This window comes from Coturnix japonica, chromosome 6, assembly GCF_054131305.1.
Source record: "Coturnix japonica strain WE chromosome 6, WE-NBRP24, whole genome shotgun sequence".
In the NCBI taxonomy this organism is placed as follows: domain Eukaryota; kingdom Metazoa; phylum Chordata; class Aves; order Galliformes; family Phasianidae; genus Coturnix; species Coturnix japonica.
Genome location: NC_140668.1, coordinates 23,468,087 through 23,489,553, shown reverse-complemented (window position 1 = coordinate 23,489,553; position 21,467 = coordinate 23,468,087). Strand labels below are relative to the sequence as shown.

At 56.4% G+C, this 21,467-nt stretch overlaps 1 protein-coding gene and 1 long non-coding RNA gene across 4 annotated transcripts in view; one reads left to right on the top strand and one right to left on the bottom strand.

The window, feature by feature from the left end:
- The window catches only part of VAC14 (VAC14 component of PIKFYVE complex), a 49,660-nt gene extending 29,509 nt beyond the window's left edge, over positions 1-20,151 (top strand). For 2 of the 3 annotated variants that reach the window (XM_015873853.2, XM_032447025.2), the window contains 6 exons: positions 4,902-5,034; positions 15,094-15,268; positions 15,884-16,002; positions 17,236-17,315; positions 18,138-18,288; positions 19,522-20,151. In XM_015873853.2, the coding sequence (XP_015729339.2) occupies positions 4,902-5,034; positions 15,094-15,268; positions 15,884-16,002; positions 17,236-17,315; positions 18,138-18,288; positions 19,522-19,684 (821 nt within the window). In that variant the 3' untranslated portion in view covers positions 19,685-20,151. Of the gene's footprint in view, positions 1-4,901; positions 5,035-15,093; positions 15,269-15,883; positions 16,003-17,235; positions 17,345-18,137; positions 18,289-19,521 lie in introns of all 3 variants that reach the window. The other variant, XR_014947443.1, reaches the window with a different exon arrangement.
- On the bottom strand, positions 14,363-20,589 carry LOC146760522 (uncharacterized). The gene is made up of 2 exons (XR_014947445.1): positions 20,492-20,589; positions 14,363-14,652 (listed from the first exon to the last, which is right to left on the bottom strand). It is a non-coding gene; the product is annotated as an uncharacterized LOC146760522 (long non-coding RNA).
- Between the last annotated feature and the right edge of the window lie 878 nt (positions 20,590-21,467).

Sequence of the window (21,467 nt, the reverse complement as noted above, 5' to 3'; positions counted from 1 at the left end):
CACCCTTTCTTCCCTCGGGATGTGTTTATGCAGTTGTTTCCCTGCCATTCACTCGGGTTTCCTTCAGATGCTGGGTGATTAGTCAGGAAAACGGTGTCCCACTTCCGCAGCCCGTTCCCAGCTCGGGGTTTTATTTAGCTGCTTTGTTCTCCCGTTACATAAGGTCAGCTGCCCACCAACAGCTTCTCCTGGCACAATGAGGTGAGAAGGGGTGTGTGGGAGCTCTGACAGGCCTCCTCCTGCCTGCGTGGGGCAGCTGAGCCTTCTGCAGTCCCTCTGTTACTTTCTGCCTTCCCCTGTGCCTGCTTTTGCCAGGGCTCCGTTGAGGTGTAGCTGGAGAAAACCAGAGGGGAAGCCATGCATTTTCTCATTGCCACATCTTGCATTTTCCATCTCAAGTGCTGCTGTAGAAACCCTGATGTGGAGGCAGATGGTGAGCCGTGCATCAGGTGCCCTGTTTTGGTGGCAGATCCCAATGACAGGAGCTGCAGGAGCAAGCCTGGAGCTGGCATTTCTTTAGGGTGACAGTCCAAGCACCCATCTCTCTTCCAGCAGCTTTACTTCAGAGGTGTTCTACCAACCACATCTAAGTCAGGTACAAGCAGCAGATGGTCCATGAGTGGTTGCCACCATGGTGCAAGCCCTCCAGCCTACTTCTCCAGCTCAGCTCTGCACAGTAGAAGGGCAGCTCCTCCAAAAGGCTGTCAGCCCCAGCAGCTCCATGCAGCACATCCCTTCCTGTCTGCACAGAGCAGCACCAAGACCTTTGTTCTTCAGGAGGCACCTTCCTCTCCCTGCAGTCCCTCCTGCCTGGCTTCCTGCCGGAGGTGGTGGGGCCACCGACGTGCCCTCGAGGCACATCACACCAGAGGATGTTTACAGGGAGGCTGACTTCATACGTGGGTGTGCTGACACGCTTGAGGTCATTAGTTTCAACCGGTGGCGCTCAGGATTCTGTGGATTACTCCTGAGCAGCCTGCTAACAATCCCTGAGAAACATGGTCTGCTTTGTTCATGCACTGATGGGAAGCGCTGTGCCACCACCTGGGCTTCTCTCTGCCCCCCTTGCTCATTGCAAAGCAAAACCTTTCCGTGTTTATCCTCTACTAAAGGCGAGGATGCAGCAGATGCCACCAAATGAAGCACTTGCTCTCAAAGGAGTGGATTTGCAGGCAGGTTTCAAGGGATCAGGAGTGTGAAAACAGGGAGTAAATGAGGGATCTGAGCACTCCCAGCTCAGCGCCCTGAAAAAGATGAGGGTCCCCTAATGACAGCCTGGAAGACAGCAGGAAAAGCCTCACTGGGCATCCAGATGTGCCTCCTCCCCTGCCCATCAGCCATGGGGTGATGCCAGCTGTCTGCCATACCTGCAACAGGGCAAGGACAGGGCACTGCTGTCCCATACCGGGGACCTCTTAGTGCTGAGCCATGTGCTGGGGTCTCCCAAACGGCAAAGAGGGCAATGGTGGCCGCATGGGGAGCAGTGCAGGAGCAGGCAGAGCTCAGCCATGGCCACGTACCATCAGTATTTTTGGGGTGTTCCTTTCCTCAGCAGCATCCTGTGCTTTGGAGAAGGCTGAGCTGATGTTTCTCAGAGCCCAGCTGAGCTGCCGACACGCTCGCATCTGTTTCCAGCTACGCCCCATGCTGGGTTTTGCAGGGGGAGCCTGCCTTTATTTCATTTATTTTTTTACAGCTCTATTTTTATCCTGCTCTGCAAGGCTTTGCTCCGATTGAAAACATCCTAGGGAAGGGAAGGAAGGGAAGAAGGCTGCTGGGGGAGGAACAGAACAGATTCCCACGTTTCTGCATGGGGCTGCGCTGAGCTCCATGGGGCTGGGGCCAGGCTGGGGCCAGCTGCATGTAGGGGTAGCCAAGGGAGGTCAGTGCTGGAAGCGTGAGCTCCGAGGGAACAGGAGGGATGCTGGACTCCTGCAGCCCCATCCACACACAGAGCAAGGCAGTGGGATACCAGAGCTGCTCTGTCTGAATGCTGGAAATCTTGCTGCAGGCAGCGCTTCCTCCCAGACCCTTGATGGTACAAAGCAGTTTGTGAGCGAGGAAGCAGCTTCCAATTACCCTTTCTATAGGAATGAAGACACAGCACCCACTGTGCAGTGCTCCTTGCCAGCTCCCAGCCACTCCCCCCCATCTCCCAGTCTGGGTCTGCACTGAAATTGCCTCAACTACAACGTGAAGTCAATCACTGCAGCTAAACCAGTACCAGCGTCCTGGTGGGTGCTCATTAAACAGCTTATGCTGCTTCAGAAAGGAATCAGTTCTGGTCAGATCACACTTAAATTTGGTTTCAGTGGAGTTGAGCAAGTCCACACTGGTTTTAATTAAGCCCAGTTTGAAACCAATTATGGGAAATAAGCGGAACTTGTGACGGTGAAGTTTGGTGCTTTAGATGTAGGCAAATCCGGTGCCTGAGAATTTGAAGATGCTTTGGCACTGCAGGTTTGGAGCCTGCTCCGTCCGCCAGGCAGCCAGGTGGCTTGAAGGAGCCAGGCTGCATGACAATATATATTTATAAGGCCCTTAATATGGATTCCTAATTGCCTGTCTCTTTTGATTTATAACACAGCTGCGGGAGCACACCGGCAGTGTGATGAGCACAGGGATGCTGGCCTGGGTGGTGCAGGAGCCCATTGCCAGGCTGGGAGCTTCCCTTGGGTGAGATTTACTGCTTTCCAGCCCAGGGAGGTGCTGGGGGGGCTTTCCCTCTGCCCGAGGTTCTTTGTGTTGTAGCATCAGTGGATACTTTGAGGGAAAGGAAAATTGTTCTGGGTGTCACTCTGAGCATCAGAACTCAGCTGAGAGGAGTTGGGAGCAGTCAGTGCATCGTAGAATCATTGAGGTTGGGAAAGACCTCGGATCCCCAGGTCCAACCCCAGCCCACCCCACCCCACTGCCCACGTCCCTCAGTGCCACATCCCCAGGCTCTGGGACACCTCCAGGGATGGGAACTCCCTCCTGGGCAGCTGTGCCACCACATCACAGCTCTTTTGGAGCAGAAATCATTGCTAATATCCCACCTGCAGATCCAGCCAGTGCTCATGTTCAGTTCTGTTGCAGACAAAAAAAAAAAAAAACAAAAAAAAAAAACCTTTTTTTCCAATTACAGCTGATCCCAGATTGAGTTCTGCCATTCACCTGAGCAGGGATCTTCCTCCTGCTCCTCCTCGTACCAACCTAACCTCTGGCAGCCCCGTTCATGGTGTGTTTGCAGCCGATCTGTCAGGTTACAAATCTGCAAAGTCTGGCTCTAGGGGAAGGAGGAGAGGTGCAAACTTCAGTGAACCGAGCCACAGTTTGCATCACACCTCTCTGCTCGTCTCTCGTGCTGCATGGAAACACTGAAAGCTGCTCACACAAATCTCCCACGCTGGATCTCGGTGCGCTGAGCCATAACCCATGGGGCCACACGCTGAGATTAAAGAGCTGTGGGGATGTGGCACTGAGGGACGTGCTCAGCGGGCATGGTGGGGGTGGGCTGGGGTTGGACTTGGGGGTCTGAGAGATCTTTTCCTACCCGAATGGCTGTGTGATTCTAAGATGTGTTGTGTTATTGGCTTCCAGCTGGAAGTCATGAAACAAAGCAGTGAGACTGAAAGATGCAGAGGGGATGATGGCAGATCCAGGGTGAGCGCTGTGCTGCTGCCCATGCACCGTGGGGTGGCAGAGACGTAATAGGGGAGTGGATGGGTCCCAGCCTCAGTGCATTGGGTTGGGTGCAGGACTGCCCCATGTGCGGCTGTTCCCATTTGCAAGCGCTGGTGAGAAGTGCTAACAGCTGTAGCAGTGACACGCCGGGCACGGCTGTGGTTTCACTCTGGGTGATCCATGCCTGAGAACAACCACACCTTTGTTTCAGAGCACATTGTCTCAGCAGTGTAATATTTTTGCCCGGATCAGCTTACCTGCAGCTGAGGGGAAACACGATGCTGTGGCTCACACTTGTGCTCGGGGAGGTGCCTGCTTCAAAGCACGGCTCAGGGCTTCAGCTGTACTGGGGAAGGGGATCCCATGGGAAGGAGGCACCCGTTCCTCTGCAGCAGGTTTTGCTCCATGCTTTTGGATGCCTGCATCCCAGCCTCCCCATATCACCGCCATCAGTGCAATAGGAATCAGCCCAGCGACTTTTCCATCAGCCCAGGCTTCAGCTGCCTGATTGCCTTTTTAATTGGCTGCTCCTTGCTCTGCTGAATCCCGACAGAAGCAGACACCACTCATAAATCAAACTGTGCACGTCTCCACCGGTGCCTGATGGGAGCCCTGACTATGCCAGGCTGTGCACAACCTCACTGTGCTCCTCACCTGTGGCCATTGTAGGGGACGTTAAGGGAGAGCCATGCAAACAGTCACAGTAGTGCTGCTCACCCAGCACACTGCAATCCCTTGTGATCCCATTGCCACGCTAATCCTCCAGCTCTGAGCCAGATGTGTAAGGAGGAAGCACGACGGAGCCTTCCAATCCATAAGCTTGGCTCCCTGCTGCATTGTGACTGGGTTTCTGTGCCCTTCCAGCCAGCCCTGGGACACAGGGAGGGGACACACCAAATGGGTCTGTGTTACCTGCAGCAACACGGTGATCCAGGGCTGAACGTGTGGCATCTCTGGCACATGGGGTCTGCCTGCTTTGTGGTATGTCTTTACAGGTGTTACCTGCTAGAACTGGTGGGATCTGTGCCCATCTCCCACAAAGCCCATTTCAGCCCTGTGTGTGTGCTCAGAGCTGGAAATATGTCAGGATACTTCCCCTGGGATGGAGAATGCTGGCTCTGCTCAGACTGAGCCTTGGAATTCCTGTTTCCATGAGTGCCCTGACATGTTTTAGGTGTCTGCGCATTGATCGAGACTGCTTTTCCAACATGTCCCATCTCTCATTTCCTCCCCAGGACCGAAAGGCTTGGAGTGCTCTCCTTCCACCCCCACCATGAACTCCTACTTCTACAAGTTCATGATCAACCTGCTCAGGAGGTTCAGCAGCGAGAGGAAACTCCTGGAGACGAGAGGAGCCTTCATCATCAGGTCAGAGCTCTACAGCCCCCAGCACTGCATGGGCAGGGTGGGCTGGGGGAGGGGTCCAAGCTCTGCACCCTCTCACATCACCAGCAGCCAGAATTGGTTTCCACAAGCCTTCCTTACTTGCTGGTAGTCAGTGCTGACGTTTCTAGAGCAAACAGACTTGTCTTTCGCATGTTGAGGCACCACCATATTTCTTGCTCCCAGCCCCCGAGGCAAAGTATCTCCCTATTAAATAGTGTTGTCAGATCCCGTTTGTGCTGAGAAGTGAGCAGAGCAGCAGGAGCAAGAGGGCAGGCTGTGGCCCAGGGTGCCAAATGGACCGAATTCTTCCACCTGGCTCGTCTCAGAGCACTGCAGATCAGTGTGGTTTCATTGTGCTTGCCTGGTGGAAGCTTCATTCCCAGCATGGGTGGGTTTTGCTTCCACTATTCAGGAGCTGCAGTTAGGCACTGAGGCTGGAAAACCGAGTGTTATGACAGCTGGCAGAGCGTCATCTTGAATGCAATGAAATCTGGGGCAAGGGAGACAAATTCCTCTGCTCGCTTCAAAATAATGGACTTAGCAGTCAAGGCAAGGCAAGGTCGAGGCAAAATCAGGTAGGATGTTGGTGGGAGGGGGCAGGACTGGGGTTCCCTCCTCCCTTGGTTTTGGTGTGGTGGCATCAGGGTATTCCCAGGCACACCCTAGTGGGAGAAGAGAGCTGCTTCTCCAGACTGTGTGAGCTTCACCACTGTGAGCTGTGATCAGAAAACAAAGCATGTAGAGCTCCCGGTCTGCTAAGCCAGGCTGGGTCATGAGATGTAACTGCTGGCCATGAGCACTGCATCCTGTATCAGGCTTTGTATCCAAGCCTTTGGGCAGCATGAATGAGTGTGGAAAGTTGCTACACATCCCCTGGCTGGGTGGTGGCACATGTAAAACCTCTCTCATACGATGGCCACTTCCAGTCCCCCCTGCTTGCCATGATGGAGGTGCACTGGGTGCCCCACTCAAGCTGATGCTACTTTTAGTAACTCACACCCCAGGGTTTGGTTGTGCAAAAAAATCTGCATCAGTGCAAAAAAGTCACATTGTGGCTCACGTGTGCCCTGGTCTGGAGCCAAGGCAGCACTTCTGGGAAGGGTGAGCCCCCAGGCATTGCTGAGTAACTCTGAATCCTCCTGACGACAGCGCAAGTGCTGGCTTAACTGCATCAGGGTGAGGAAGATGGGAACAGAGCAGGAGAAGTTTTCCAGGACTCTCTGGAAAAGATTGATCTGCTGCCAGAGGGACCCACCAAAGGCAGAGCCTCACACTGCTATTTTTAGCTGCTTCCCAAATGAAAGCCATATGCATCCTCCCGCGTTGCTTCCCTCAGCTGTTGGGCACAGCGGGTGAGAAGCTGACCCCATGCTTCCACTTGGGAGACGTGGGGAGATCTCATCCCCTGCTCACCCCCTGCCACCGTGATGGAGCTGGGGCTGGGGCAGCCGGGAAGGGGATAAACCTGTTAGCTGAGGTAATGATTGCCAACCCGAGGATTAGTGCTTGATGGAAAGGGAAACGTTGCACAGGGTTTACAGCCCACGCAGCATTTTTCCCCGTCACGTTGGCAGTGCTGGGCAAGCTGAGGTCTGTGAGGTCAAGCGGAGGGGCTGTGGTAAGGCAGTTTGTTTTCCAACCCAGCTCAGGCTTGGGCATGCCTGGCTGCTGACTCCAGGAGGACTTTGGTCCCTGTCCTGATGAGCATTGGAGGCAGAGGTCGTGGGACACTGTGTGCCCAAGGAGCTGGCATGTGGGATCCTTGCTCTTCAGGGACATGGCGTCTGTGGGTAAACAGAAAAGCACCTGTGCCCTGCTCACCCTGCCACCTGCCCTGATGGCATCCAGCACTACATGTATGGCATGGTGCACCTTGGCATGTAGAGTGAGCATGCGGCTGCAGCAGAACCTGAGACAGGAGGAAAGGAAAAGGGAAGCACCCAGGAAGGAGCCCTCTGGGGCTGCTTGGTGCACACCTGATTGCTGTGCCCCCTGACCACTTAGAAGACCTGGCTTTAAAGGAGATGCACCAAGGGAACCACGCTGCTGCCAATGAGTCCTGCAGAGCAAGTCGAGGTGCTCATCTCCAGAGCTGAAAACCATCTTACCTTCAGAACTGGCTGCCCTGCCTCTTTTCTACCAAAAGTATCTCCAGAGTCATTGTTGGAGGCAGATTCTGCTATTTCCTTCAGTGTTACCTCTCTGCTCAATGCACAGAGCTGAGCCCTTCCCGCTAGCATAGGGCTATCTGCCCCAGCTGACATACGGCACTGAAAGAGTCCTGGCCTTAAGCAAGAGGAAAACATCCCCATTCAGCTACTGGCCTCCTGATGCTGGTCTGGAACAGCAGAAAAATGCAGAGGAGCTTCCAAAGCATCACATGCCTTTTGGAGCCACATGGCCAGCCTCAAAGCAGAGGAACAGCCGCTGTGCTTGGGCTTGTCTGGGCAGCCAGCACAGAGGTTTCCAGGCTGCACTTAATGTTTGGTGGGATGCAGGGATGAAGCAAAAGGCTGAACCCTGTCCCACAGCACTGGGTTTGCTGCTGGGATCACAGGGCTGGTGACCCAGCAGCATGCTGCCAATGGCTAGATAAGAGAATCCATGTTCTATGCAGTGGACTGGAGATGCCCATATGCAGGGTGTGCGGTGGGGCAGGGCTTGGCCTTGGTTCCCTTTTTGGGAGCACCAGAGGCTGCCTGAGTCAGCAGTGTGCTCTGACCGAGGCACAGGCACTGCCCAAGCTTGTCTTACAGAGCTGGGGAGTGAAATCCACGTGGTGCAGCAGCCTCCTCCTATGGGGTGCACACAATGGGGTGGCCATTGGACTGAGATCCATCTCCTTGGGTTTCCCTGATTTTACCCTGGGGGACATTGGAACCCCACAGGGTCACAAACTGATCCACTGTGCTGGAACAGATGAGGTTATTTGGCCAGTGTAGGGTGTTAATCTGTGAGCTGGAAAGTCCCAGGATTCCCACTGGGCAGCAAATTTGGGTTGGGAAGGGTTCACCAGCAGAAATCCACACCCTGCATTGTCCTTGGGATCTCAAAGTCCCACTGTGATGGAGATCGGGTGCAGCCCTGCTTTGCTGAGCCGTGGGGATGCAGAGGAAGAGACAGCCGTGGGTGCTCAGAGTTTGGGGACAGCCTCCACTTTTGGACCAGGGAGGAACTTCTGCCTCCACCCACCAACGCAGAGAGGATGGAAATGTTGGGAACCCCATATGGACTGCACAGTGGTAAGAGAATGTTGAAACCACTGGGGATCTGGCTTAGGGTTAGGGTCCTGCTGTGCTGCCACCATTCACTGGTGATGCGCTACTCCATCCTTACCATGAGCCCACTGATGCTGGATGTTCCCATGCCCAGAAAATCCCTCTGTCCCCCCCTCCAGCATCAATGGCACGCACAGAACAAAACCCTTGTTTGTTTCCTTCTGACCCATTCAGCTTGTCCTCAGCAAAGCGCAGGAAAAAATAGAAAGAGAGAAAAAAAAATGCAGCCCCTTTGATAAACTGTGATATGAACTCGGGTAAAATCCAAACAGCTGTGATCACTACAAGGGGAGCTTCTGTGTCGGGAGGCAGCGAGGCTGCGAAAACGCATCGCACTGCCTGCCAGGATGCTCTCTGGCCGCCTGCCCTTTTGCTTTAATGAACTTTCCCCCTCCCTCCCCATTGCCTCACAGAAAAGAATAACTGGAGAAAGCTGTTTAGGTTGTTTTTTTTCCCCTCCAGTTTGCACAACAGAGAGCAGCGATCCCCAGCTCCAGGCTTCGAGAGCAGCACCGGGATGGGGCAGAGGGCCCAAGATGTGGGTTGTCCCCACTGCAGCAGGAAGGTCCCCAGGTGCCAGCCACCAGCCCCTGTATGTGGGTCAGCCCCCACCCTGCCACCAGCTTTACATAAGAGCCATTAGCATGCTGGCGGCTCGCACACTTCCCAGCCCGTGGGGGCTGTTGGGAGCAATCCACACTGCACCCCTTGGCTCTGCTTTCATTGCCCTGCAAGAGGAACCCGTTTCTCACGCACTAATTGGGGCAGGCCGGAGCTTTGCCATCAATGCGCTGTCCCTGCTTCATCCCTGCAGGCAAACGGGTTTGATTGATCCTGATTTTCCTCCCTTGGGCTCATTGTCTTGCATATCCCTGCCCATTCCCCAAAACCTCCTCCCAGCAGCTTGGCATCCAACAGCAGCCGTGGGAAGCCCTACTGGCAGCAATGGGAATCCCAAGCAGCAGTGATGGAATGCCCTACCAGCAGTGATGGAATGCCCTACCAGCAGTGATGGAATGCCCTACCAGCAGTGATAGGAAGCCCTACTGGTAGCACTTGGAAGCCCTACTGGCACCTCACATACAGAGCATTGCTGGAAGCCATGCCAGCAGTGATGGGAATCTCAACCAGCAGTGATGGAATGGCCTACTGGCAGTAATGCAAATCCCAAATAGCAGTGATGGGAAGCCCTACTAGCAGCAATGGGAAGCCCTACTGACACCAGTGGGAAGCCCTACCAGTGGCTCAGGCTTTGAGGTGGAGGAGATGGAGGGTGGATTGAAAGGAGGTGGGACATCCCTGTCCTGGAGTTGGGCTTCTGTGGCAGAGCATCCCGGTGGCTCAGGAAATGGGCTTTAAGCATCCTCCACTCCAAAGCTGCTTTGGGACCTGAGGAGCTGGTGTGTTTTCCTGTAGAAAAATGGAAAACACATGTGAGCAGCAGTGCCGAGTGGGCTGGGACTCATCAGGGTCAGCGAGAGTGTGGAGGGGAGGAAGGGGAAGTGTGCATAGGGGAGGAAAATCCTTACAAAACAGCCAAGTTCCTTCCAGGGGCAGCTCCTGGGGGTTTCAGGTTCTCTCTGTCTCAGTGCTTTCCCTGCAATCCCAGGTTGGTGCAGGGAGCATGGCACACAGTGTGACTCCTCAGCCAGCACTGGGTGCACTTAGGTGGCACCACAGGGACATGGGAGAGAGCATCCCAAAGCTGGTGGAGCACCTGGGGCTCCTAAACCAGCACGTAGCTGTGGATGTGGTGCTTTCAGCTGATGTTCCATAATGTGGAGCACCCTCCGAATTGCCTCGTTGGGATGGTGAGGGATCCTCCGGAGCTGCCAGCTCCTCGAGTTAAGTCAGTGCGTGGGAAGGAAGCACTTCCCTTCCTCCGAATGTAGGAGTGCTGGTGGTGATTGAATGAACAATACAACAGCCAGGGAAATTCCCATTTTGTTGGAGAGGGGACTGGAAGGAGCTGCAGGCAGCTCCCAGCCTGCCTGGGTCCTCATTGCATTGCCTCTAGGGCAGCAATCCGCTCCTTGGTCACAGTTCCATGGGAAGGAATCAGAGTGCTTTTATTTCTCCTTCTGTGAGAAAAGCAATGCAGGAGGTGAGCACAGCCCCAGCTCCCACCCCAGCAATGTGTGCACACCCCAAAGTGGAGCATCCCCCATCCCCAGCTCCCGGCGCAGCGTTGCGCCCGCTCCTTTAACCTATTTTATTGGCGGCGGCAAGAAATTATAGGGGTAGAAATAAGGCTCTTGTCAGTTTTCATGAAAATTAGGCCACAGCTGTCAGCCTGAAAGGGAAGCACACATCTCAAAGGGAAGATCTTTGGAGATGCGTTACGCATCTCCCACCCCCTGCCCTTCCTCCCTCCAAACCCTTCCATGGGAGAAGAAGGAGGTGAAAACCTCCTTCTCATCATCGCTGTGTGTGTGCATGCCCTGGGGGTCAGCAGCTGCTGGGGCTGAGTCACTGCTCTCCCCAGCACTCTGCAGCACACACTGCAGCCAGGGTTTCTGCCCTGGCGGGCACGTTGTAGCCAGAGCCAAGGTTTCAGCCCTGCCAGGCATGTGCTGTAGGAGCCCTACAAACACACGGTTGGGATCGTGCTGCCAGGCCCTGCTGGTTTTACTGTCAGAGGGTTCAAGGGATGCTGCAGGCTTGGTGGGGTGTTGTGCTTTCCTGCGGGCTCCAAGGGGGGAGAGCCTCCTAGAGGTGCTCAGCTCAGCACTCAGCTCTGCAGCCTGGCTAACGTCATCTGTAGGTCACTGTGGGGTTCCTTGGGTGTGTGCTGGTGGGCATGTGCCCAGCAGCCTTCACCTGTGGCTGTCACGTGCATGTAAAAGCTCCGTGATGCCTTGGGCTGAGCAGCCCATTAACTTCCCAAATTCAGTTATTTTTAGCTGCCAGCCCATCCTGGGGCACATCAACAGTCGATCACCTTCCATGTGAACTCTTCTTTCTCCACGGTGCAGCACTGTTCCTCCCTTCCAGATGGAGCTGTCATTATCACAGGTCAAATGAGCAGCTGGAGGGTTGGAGATCTGCTTTGCAAACCACAGGTGACCTCTTCCAAGGGCACCGTTGTGTTGGAGCACATCAAGGCATTGCACTGCCTGTGTTGGAGCATGGACTGCTCCTTGCCAAATCCTTCCACAAGGACTGCAGGCTGGTGCTTGCCTTTACCTCGCTCAGTGCCTGCTGTTCCTTGGCTCTTCCAGTCCCTGGGGCTTCCCAAGTGGTGTGGCATCAAAGAGGAACATCACAGGGAGCAAAGGGTTGAGGCTCCGTGCTTTGCTTTCCAGACCCAGCAAATGCAAGTGGAGGGGCTGACAGAAGAGGAACTACAGAGATGCTCTGCTCCCATTCCCATTGTAACCTCAGTCCTGAGCTTGGGAGCGTCGAGCAGCTCCATGTGCACGGAGCAGGCTGGATTTCACCTGCTGTTCCCAGGCAATGGGGATTGTGCAGTCACACAATGTGGTGTTACTCAGAGCAGAGCTGGCACAGCGACGTGCAGCAGTTGTTGCCCTATCGGCAGCAGGAGCACCGTGGGAGGGTTTTCTTGTTTGCATTGAAACACTGAGTGCCTCTTCCTGGCTGATCCTGCAGCTGAGTGTGCCGAGTGCTCCTTGTGCCATGTTGGTGCCATGGGAGGAGAAAGGTACCCAGAGAAATGGGGCATCAGAGATGTAGCAATCCAGGAACATCTCGTGGTGATGGGGCACCAGCTGGGAAAAAAACACTGGGCTTTCCAGGTCTCTCCAAAATGCACTCGCAGCCTTTGATCTCATGCTCTTACTCCTGGTTGACCTGACATCCTGCAAAGCAAGCCTTGATGCCCAGGGGCCTCCACCATGAGACATCAAGGGAGAGTCCAAAAGCCACATGAAAACTGAGGCAGCTGGCACCAGCCCTGCTTGCTGCTCTCACTACCTTCCTGGCTCCAGCAGGCTCTGTGGCCATCCTGAGCATGCTGGGGTGGCTCCCAGCTCTGCACTTATCCCAGCTGTGCTTTAGGATGTCCAGCAGATGCTTCCAAAGCACCCATTCTACGTGAAGCACGATGAATTTTTTAAAGCGTGAGCCCATCGTTGCAGTTGCCATGGTTTCCATTGCCCTGCGGCTGGATTCGGCAAAGGGGGAGTGGGGAAAAGGGAGGGGGGGGGGAATGGAGAGCTGAGATTTCCATCTGGATAAATGGAGAGCCACGATTTCCATCTGGATAAATGGAGAGCAGTGATTTCCATCCAGAAAAAAAGAAACGGAGGGCAGCGGTTTCCTTCTGGATGACTGGAGAGCCGTGATTTCCACCCAGAAAAATGGTGATTTCCATCTGCACCATCACAGCAAAGGAAGGGGGATCTGGGAAACCACATCTTCACAACTTCCCTGTGTTCTCCTCCCTCTCCTCTCCCCATCCCATTTCAATCTGCCTTGAAGGCTGCTCCCCCTGGGACCCTGAGGGATCCTAAAGGATCCCAGCTGTGGAGCTGCCTGGGATGAAGCTTTTCCTGGCAGTGATAGGATGAGGATGGGAGGAAGGGTGGCAAGGAGCCTTTGGAGGGGGAAGGGAGCACAGGAAGAGGAGGGTGTGGAGGAAGCACGGAGGGGTACTGCCTTGCTCTGGCATGGGCAGAGCTGACAGGTGGCCCCAGAGGGCTCCCCATCACCTTGGATGAGCTGGATTTCCAGGTGTTGTGCTGGCCCTACATAGTGGCTCTGATCCCAGAAGAGCTAGATTCCAAGGCTGCCCCACACCTTGCTTTTCTTCCCCAGGGGACAAGGTGGTGGCATTCATGGGGGTGACATTTCAGGGCAATGAGCCACATCCTTCCATCATCACAGCAATGCACAGGCAGCATCCCATTTAGCAGCAGGGGGATGGAGGATGCAGGTAGCGTGGTCACCACCCGAGTTTTTAAGCTGCAGAGATGCTAAAGAAAAGCAAATCACACCTGGCTGTGTCTGCAGGACACGTCTGCCTGGGAAGTCAGAGGGAATCAGAGCCAAAGGTGATGGGGTGACCCATAAGAAGTGAAGCTGAGGAGGGAGCAGAGCTGCGGGTGCTGCTTGGTGTTCCCACAGCTGGGAGAGCAGGGCTTTGTGTCATCCTCTGGGGCATATATACGTGGCTATATATATCTGGGCTATATTTATCCAGGCTGTGTATATTTGGGAATGGCTTGCAAGGGCTGGGAATGGCACTGGGGCTCCCAGCTCTGCCTGCAGCCCCATCCCACCCTCAGCAACCCCCGGCATCTCAGCCAGCTGTCCCAGCCCTGCCCTCCTCCAGGCACCGCGTTCCCCTCGCGCCGCTGGGATCCTCCTGGGGCCGTTCCTGTGCCACTCACCAGCACTCGGCCTCAGCTGTCACAGCAGCTGTGGGGCCGGGCAGTTGTCCTCTCCAAGCCCCATGGCTGGGGAGCAGTTTGGGGCAGGGATGTGGGGCCATGGGGACAGCACAGCCCTGGCAACAGTGGGATTTGCTACAAAACCAGCTTGGGGTATGGACACTGTGGATCAGCTTCTCCCTTCCTTGCTAATCAAAACCAGAAACCTCCCACTTCTATTTGTGGAAGGTGATCCCTCAGCTGCCCTACAATGCCAGGACTGGGGGTGGCAATTTGGGGTCGGTTGGCACAGGGAGAAAACAGGAGCAGCTCACAGCAATGTGGTTGTTGCATTGCATGGAGCCACAGGGTGTCCTTGGGATGGGTTAACACAGCCTGGGTGACCCATTGTATTTTGGGGCACTGCTTTGGCATGCATGGTCCAAGGGCATCAGTGAAGCAGCAGGCATCCCATAGCTAAAGCAGCTCCAGTTTGGCTGCAGGCACTGCAGGGCTGCTCCCCCTTTCCCTACCATGCTCCAGGAGCTCCCGTTGGCTGCAGGGAGGATGCTGAGCACATCTCTGGGGCTGCTCACCCATCCCCATCCCTCCCTCAGTGCCTCTCTCCCTCCTCACACAGTCCCGTGCCCAGGCGGTGAGAACGCTTCATCCCATGAATGCAGCTCGGTTACGTAAGAATAATTGGGATAAATGAGCTTATTTATCACTGCCCGCTCCATTCTAACTCAGGCCAGGGTGAAGGCTGCATTTGGTTATGTAAACCCCGCACAGAGCATCCCATTGTGAGGGCTGGGTGAGGAGCTCAACAGGACCCAGAGCTGGGAGCACCCCTCTTTGGGGACAAACAAACCCCATTTCTCTATTCCCAGTTTGGTTTGGGTGTCCTCGTGGTTGTTGGTTTGGGTGTCCTCATGAAACCGCCCAGGAACGCGGGAGCTCAGAGCCACGCCAGAGAAAAACAGGAAATCCTAAAATCCAAACAAAGGAGGAAGAAAAGAAATAATAACAGTAATAATGTGGGGTTTCAAGTTTTGGCTCTCCAGCCTTTAAAACCTCGAGAATTCTGTTTATGGAGCAGAACATCCTTGCTGTGGGGGCACAGCCACACTCCGGGCACTGCACTGGGCTCTGCTCCAACCTCAGTTTCCCCAGTGTCCTGGGAGCCAAAGCGTGGAGCTCAGAGAGCAGTGGGGCAGCTTATGGGGTGGTAGAGCTTTGTCCATGGACTTTGGGGTTGGTGGCCAACTGCAAGGTCCTGTTGGTTGTGCCCTCTCCCTACACATCCCCCACTGTCTGATGCAGCCCCAAAAGCTGGGCCAGCTCCGGGTGTCCCCACATGTCACCCCTGCAGGAAGGATGTGATGTGATCCTTCCCTTCCTCTTCTTTCTCCCCCCACTGTGACACACAGGCAACTCTGTCTGCTTCTGAACGCGGAGAACATCTTCCACTCCATGGCGGACATCCTGCTGCGGGAGGAGGACCTCAAGTTTGCCTCCACCATGGTGCACACACTGAACACCATCCTGCTCACCTCCTCCGAGCTCTTCCAGCTGAGGAACCAACTGAAGGACCTGAGGACACCGGTACGGGCACCGGGTGTCCCACTGCGGGGTGACAAGGATGACAGGGAGCTGACAGCTCAGAGCCCAGGGCTGGAGCTGCGGGGTCCAAATGGCTCTATAATACAGATGGGGAAACTGAGGCAGAGCACAGCTTGTAGGTCCCGGTCCTCATGGGGCGTAGTGACTGGATGGAGGATGTGCCCACCTTCTGCTGTCTCCCTCCCCACCGCAGGCTCTGTCCCCAGCCTGTAAGCTGATCACAGCCCCTGAGCCCCCAGCAGCTGCCAGCTCCCTGCCTGCATGCTCTCATGGGTGACAGCGAGTGGGTGTCCCACCACTGCAGCTGTTCCAACATGCAAAACACCGCAGTGCCCAGAGCAGCTGCAGCCCACCAGTAGTGGCAGTGTCCAAGGGAGGACTCCAGAGTTCCATCTTCCACCCCAAAGCCATCTCCTATGGGCGCTGAGCAGCACTGGTGCTGGACACTGGGGAAATGGCCCTTTGTGTTGTGGTGGAGCTGGGACCAGTGCTTATAGGGCTGGGTGTACAGTGGGCGCTGGGGACACAGGGTGCTCCATGCCATGTCCCCATTGTACTTCATCACCCCCATTCCAGCATGGTTTCCTCTTCCCCCAGGAGAGCCGCAACCTCTTCTGCTGCCTGTACCGCTCCTGGTGCCACAACCCAGTGACCACTGTGTCCCTCTGCTTCCTCACCCAGAACTACAAGCACGCCTACGACCTCATCCAGAAGTTGTATCCTTTGGGCTTTTATTGACTGCAATGTTTGGGGGGCTCAGGGCAGCAGCTGGGGACCCTCACCTCACCGGGGCCTGTATCCCTATGCCAGACACGTGGCAACGTGGTGACAGGACAGGGCAGTTTGCAGGGAGCCTGCCACCTCCCTTTCCTTTTTTTTTGTTGTGGAGTGAGGAAAGGAAGGCAGTGGTGGCTGAGTGCTGACCCTGATCTGCTATAGAGCAGGGGAGGCTCCCACATCTCCTTCCTCCCAGGAAGACGGGGCTGTGGCCTCCAGGACTGATGTCCAGCAACACCAGCGGTGCAGATGGTTTCTTTCCTTCTCCTTTTCCAGCTGCAGAACCCATGGAAAGCCAAGCCCAGAGCATCCCAGAGTGCAGCAGTGCTGCCAGCTCACCTCCATTTGCTACACACTGATGTCTCTGCCCATGTGTCCCTCCTAGGGGTAGCAGCCCCTTGGAGCAGCCACTTGGCTCACTGCAAACGTGCTGCAGGAAGGAGAGGTGCGGTCCAAGCCACCTCCCTTCCCCAAAATCCTGGCTCCTGCCCCACTGGCAGGGCTGCAGCTCTGTCAATGCTGCACGGGGCACTGCGGGCCCTTCCCTGAGCTCACAACCCTGTCCTTGTTCTGCAGACATTCTGGTGGAACCACAGAATCATTAAGGCTTGGAAAGACCCAAGTCCGAAGACCCCAAATCCAACCCCAGCCCACCCCCACCGTGCCCACTGACCATGCCCCTCATGGACACCCCCAGGGATGCTGACTCCCCCTCTCCCTGGGCAGCTGTGCCACTGCATCACTGCTCTTTTGGAGCAGATGTTCCTCATATCCACCCTGAACCTGCTGTGGCACAACTCAAGGATGTTACCTCTTGTAAACGTGGCATCAGGGTCTGTTGTGATGGGACGAGGGGAAATGGTTTTAAACTAAAGTGAGATTTAGGCTGGAGTTAAGTTAGAGGTTCTTTACAGTCAGGGCGGTGAGGCTGTGGCACAGGCTGCACACAGAGCTGGTGCTGCCCCATCCCTGCACACAGCCAAGGTCAGGGAACGGGGCTCTGAGCACTGATGGAGCTGTGGGTGTCCCTGCTCAGGGCAGGGAGTGTGAGCAGACCCTGCAAGGTCCCATCCAACTCAACCTGTTCTTTGATTTGGGATCCTTCTGCCCCACACATCTCTCTGCTGCTGGGCCACCTCCTGCCGTGCAGCATCCTTAACAGCCACGCTCAGTGGGGACCTGGAGGTCACAGTGGATTTCCTCACCGAGGTGGACAAGCTGGTGCAGCTCATCGAGTGCCCCATATTCACATGTAAGGCACAGCCCCTTCCTTCCTCTCGGGTTAGTGTTGTGTGTGGGGCACTCGCTCTGCCATCCCTTCCATCCCCTCCCTGTGCTTCCCAGCAGCAGTGAATGAGGAAATAGAGCAGAAGTTATCGGACTTCTCACTGCTCAGCCCTCAGCTAGAGCTGCCTGATGTGGGTTATCAGAGCAAGTGGCCCTACAGAAGGATGGGGAGGGATTGGGGGGGTCTGAGCCCATGGCACGGACCTGTCACTGCCCAGGGATGCTGGTCCGCAAGATCACACCTCATTTCTCCCCCATGTGAGACATCCATGTCTGTGGGTGGGTATGCACAGCCCTGAGTTGTTCCTTGAGGGTTCCCCACCTGCTCATTTTAACCTCTAAGTTGTGGGTTTGGGGGCAGATGGGCATGGGGAGAAACCAGAGTGGTGGTGGCAGATGGGAGGTGACATGAGGGTCAGGCTCATGATGTTGGTTGGGGTCATCTACGTCAGGAGCTGGACAAGACGGTCCTGATGGGTCCCTATCAACTTGGAGTATTGTTTGATCTCATGGCACGATCCCAAAGGATGCAGGGGGTGACAAGTCCCCATGTTGCCAGGTGGGGACAGAGCACAGGGAGCAGAACATTGGGCTGGGAGGTGCCATGGGGAGGGATGCTGGGACCCCAGGAGATGCTCTTGGGGACACATGGAGGAGTTCTTGCAATGGGACTGCTGGTGCAACACCCCCCAAAATCACAGCCATCCCAGCAGGTTGGGAGGAACCTTGGACAGTGGTGGGGGCTGGGAGCAGAGTGCTTCACCATCCCCTTCCTTTCCTCTTGCAGACCTACGCCTGCAGCTGCTGGACGTGAAGAACAACCCCTACCTGATCAAGGCACTGTATGGGCTGCTGATGCTGCTGCCCCAGAGCAGTGCCTTCCAGCTGCTGTCCCACCGCTTGCAGTGCGTCCCCAACCCTGAGCTCATGCAGAGCGCGTAAGTATGGCAGGGATGCGCCCGGCGGCTCTCGCTTGGGGTTTTTTTGTCTATATTTGGTAACCCTGGGAGGGCTGCGCCTCATCCGCAGGCATTTGGCATCAGGGATGGAAAATTTCACTTTGTGGGGTCGCTATGGAAACAGGCAGAGCCACAGAGGACGGAGCGAGGAGGCAGCTCCCAATGCATCCCCCCGTGTCTGGGCACCCAAAGGCACAGTGATGCCGTGCCAGCAGGGATGGCTGTGCAGCCCAGGGGCACCTCTGAGGTGATGGTGATGGGGCAGCCCCCCGTGCCCCCCTGTGCTGCAGGATCGGGGCTGCCACCCCCCTAAGCTGCTCCTTTTGGCACACTGTGGCTCCACTGCTGGGCTCTGGCCATCCAGCCCTGGTGACCAGCAGGGCCGTGAGCTCACTGCAATGAAAGCTCCGGAAAAAAGGAGCCTTCCCGAGCTGCACGGCTCTATGAATCCCACCCCCACCAGCTCCACGGCTCTGTTCTCCGCTCATCCCCCAGGCTGGCTTTTATCCCTACCGCTGCGGGGCTGGAGCTGGTGCCCACCGCCCAGCTCCTAATTGGTGGGGCAGGGAGGGGGGGGCCGTGTGTTGCTCCCCCCCCTCCACCCCCGTTACCCCCCCTCCGTCTCCTCCCTCAGCAGCCGGGTTTTCAGAGCGATCCGAGCTGTCAGCCAGCTCGAGCATCTGATTAACGCTGACCTACATTCCTCCAAACACCGGAGGCTGCTTTCATAACGGCGAGCCCGGGGCAGCTGAGTGTGGTGGGGATGCCCCTTATCCCACCTCCCCACCAAAACAGCAGAGAATTCGGGTTACACTCTCCCAAAACCAAAGAGAGGAATGGAGGCAAGACGGGGCTCTCCCATCCTGGGAGATGTGTGTGTCATTTATCCCATCCTTCCCCTGCTAATCACTAAGGTTGGACGAGACCCCTCAGACAGCCAAGTCTGATCCCAGCCCACCCCCTCTGTGCCCACTGACCACATCCCCACGGCTCTGGGACACCCCCAGGGACAGTGACTCCCCCCCCATCCCTGTGCTGCCTCACTGCTCTTGGGGAGGAAAAACCTCATCCCAACACCCAGCCCTCTGGAGCTGCATCTCCTGCCTTTACAGGAGGGAACCACTTCTTTTAGAGGCTGCCCCCATTGACTCAGCACCGTGTGTTGGATGCAGCACCGTGTGTTGGATGCCCACATCCCTTCTCTCCCCGCAGGGACAGCAGCAGGGCGAGCTCGAGCTCCCGCAGACCGGCATCGTCCACCATCGACTACACGGAGCTGCTGCAGCACTTTGACAAGGTGCAGAGCAAGCACCTGGAAGTGCGGCACCAACGAGCGGGGCGAGCAGAGCAACCAGAGCGACGAGTCGTGCTCTGAGCACGGGGACCAGGGGACACGGACCAGGGCACGGGGACAGCGGAGACGCCGGTGCTTTTAGGGCAGAGGGGTGAGGGGTTTTTCCCTCTGTGTCTGTACGGGGGACCCCAGGCTGTGCCCGGCGTCGTGCTTGAAAGCTGCGGGAGGAAGAGGGAGCAGGGAAGGCACGGTGAGCAGTATAGGGTGAGCAGACTTTGCTTCGCTAATGCCTTCCCCGTGACCGTCAGCTGAGAGCCCGGCCTCCTGCCAGAGGGACCGGAGGGGAAGAAAGGCACGGGGAAGGGAAGGAGGGAGCAAAGTGGGTCCTCCCCACTGGGAGGGGAGCAGGGCAGCATCCCGAGCCCCCCTTTCTTAGCCAGAGGCTCAGCCTCATCCCAGTTCCGGGTGGAGGAGAGCCCTTGCTCTACACATCCCTTTGTTCCTATCCTAAGCTCCCTGCCATCAAATAAAAAGAACGATGCAGAGCAGCCCCAGTGTTGTGCTTAACCCCACGCTGCTCCATCCTTGTAGGGTTGGGGCTCCCAACCAGACCCACTCAGGCCCAGAATCCAGAATCCTCCCTAGGGGTCCCTGCTGCGGCCCTGCCACGCTGGCCCTTAGGCTGGACCCCTCCCAATGTTTCTCCACCCCAAGTGGGAAAAAGCAGCAGGAATTCTTCCCGGCCGCAGTGACAGGCATTTTCCTGGCCCCAAAACAGCCGGGGTGAAGCCAGCACCCATGGACCGTGCAGCAGGTGGCTGCGTTTTGGGGTCTTATCTGCATTCCCATCCCTCCCCCCGCCAAACCCAAAGTGTTTTGGGCCCTCACCTGATCTCAGGGAGGGGGGCTGGAGGAATGCAGAGGGCTTTTATGGCCCCCAGCCTGTTTATGGCTCTGGCAGCAGGTTCTCCAGGCAGCCCAGCTCTGAGCTGCTTTGGATGGGATCACAACATTCCTGGCATTCCCGGGACAGGGCTTTCCAAACCCGGTCATGGCGGGTTAACTTAAAAAGCCTTCCCTCCAGGATGGGGCAGCGGGATTCCTCCAGCTCTCTGCCTCTGCTTGGGGTGTGGAAGGGACATTGGGATGCTGCCGTGTGTCCCCTGCCACCACCACCCCCAAAGGGACAGCTCTACGGGGAGAAATTCCAGCCCTAATGGATGGCTCTTGCCCATTGCTCGGCAATGCAGAGGAGCAGTGCGGAGACACTGGGACATTGGGGTGGTGGCTTCGTGGTAATAGGATCAGTGGCTGCATGTTGTGACTGGGTTGCATCTCAGGAGACCCCAAGATAGGGTTGAGGGCTGCCCTACAGAGCCCCAGCTGTCCCCCTAGCATCCCCAAAGCACCCCTTGGGTTCCTGTGCCCAGTTTTGGTCCCAGTGCTGCACCCAAAGCAACCCCACAGCTGCTCCCGGGGTCTCCATGCAGTGCAGCCCTGCCCTTGGAGCATCCCAGAGCAGCCCCTTGTACCCCCACCCTTGGCATCCCCCAAGCATCCCTGTGAGACCCAGCCCCCCCCGGCAGCGCAGGGTGCCACCCCCCGAGCACCCCCTGCACCCCCCATCCTTCATACCCCCAAGCATCGCCGTCCCCGTCTCCCCCCATCCTTGGCCCCAGATGCTGCATCCCCGCAGCTGCTTTACCGGGCTGCTCCACACCCCGATGCTCTGCCCTTGGGGCACCCCCGTGTCTCCCCCAAACCTGCACCCCCGAGCATCCCTCGGGTGTGTATTCCCTAAGCAACCAACCCCACTCTCTGCCCAAGACACCCCGCATCCCTCGGGTGCACCCTCCCCTCCTCT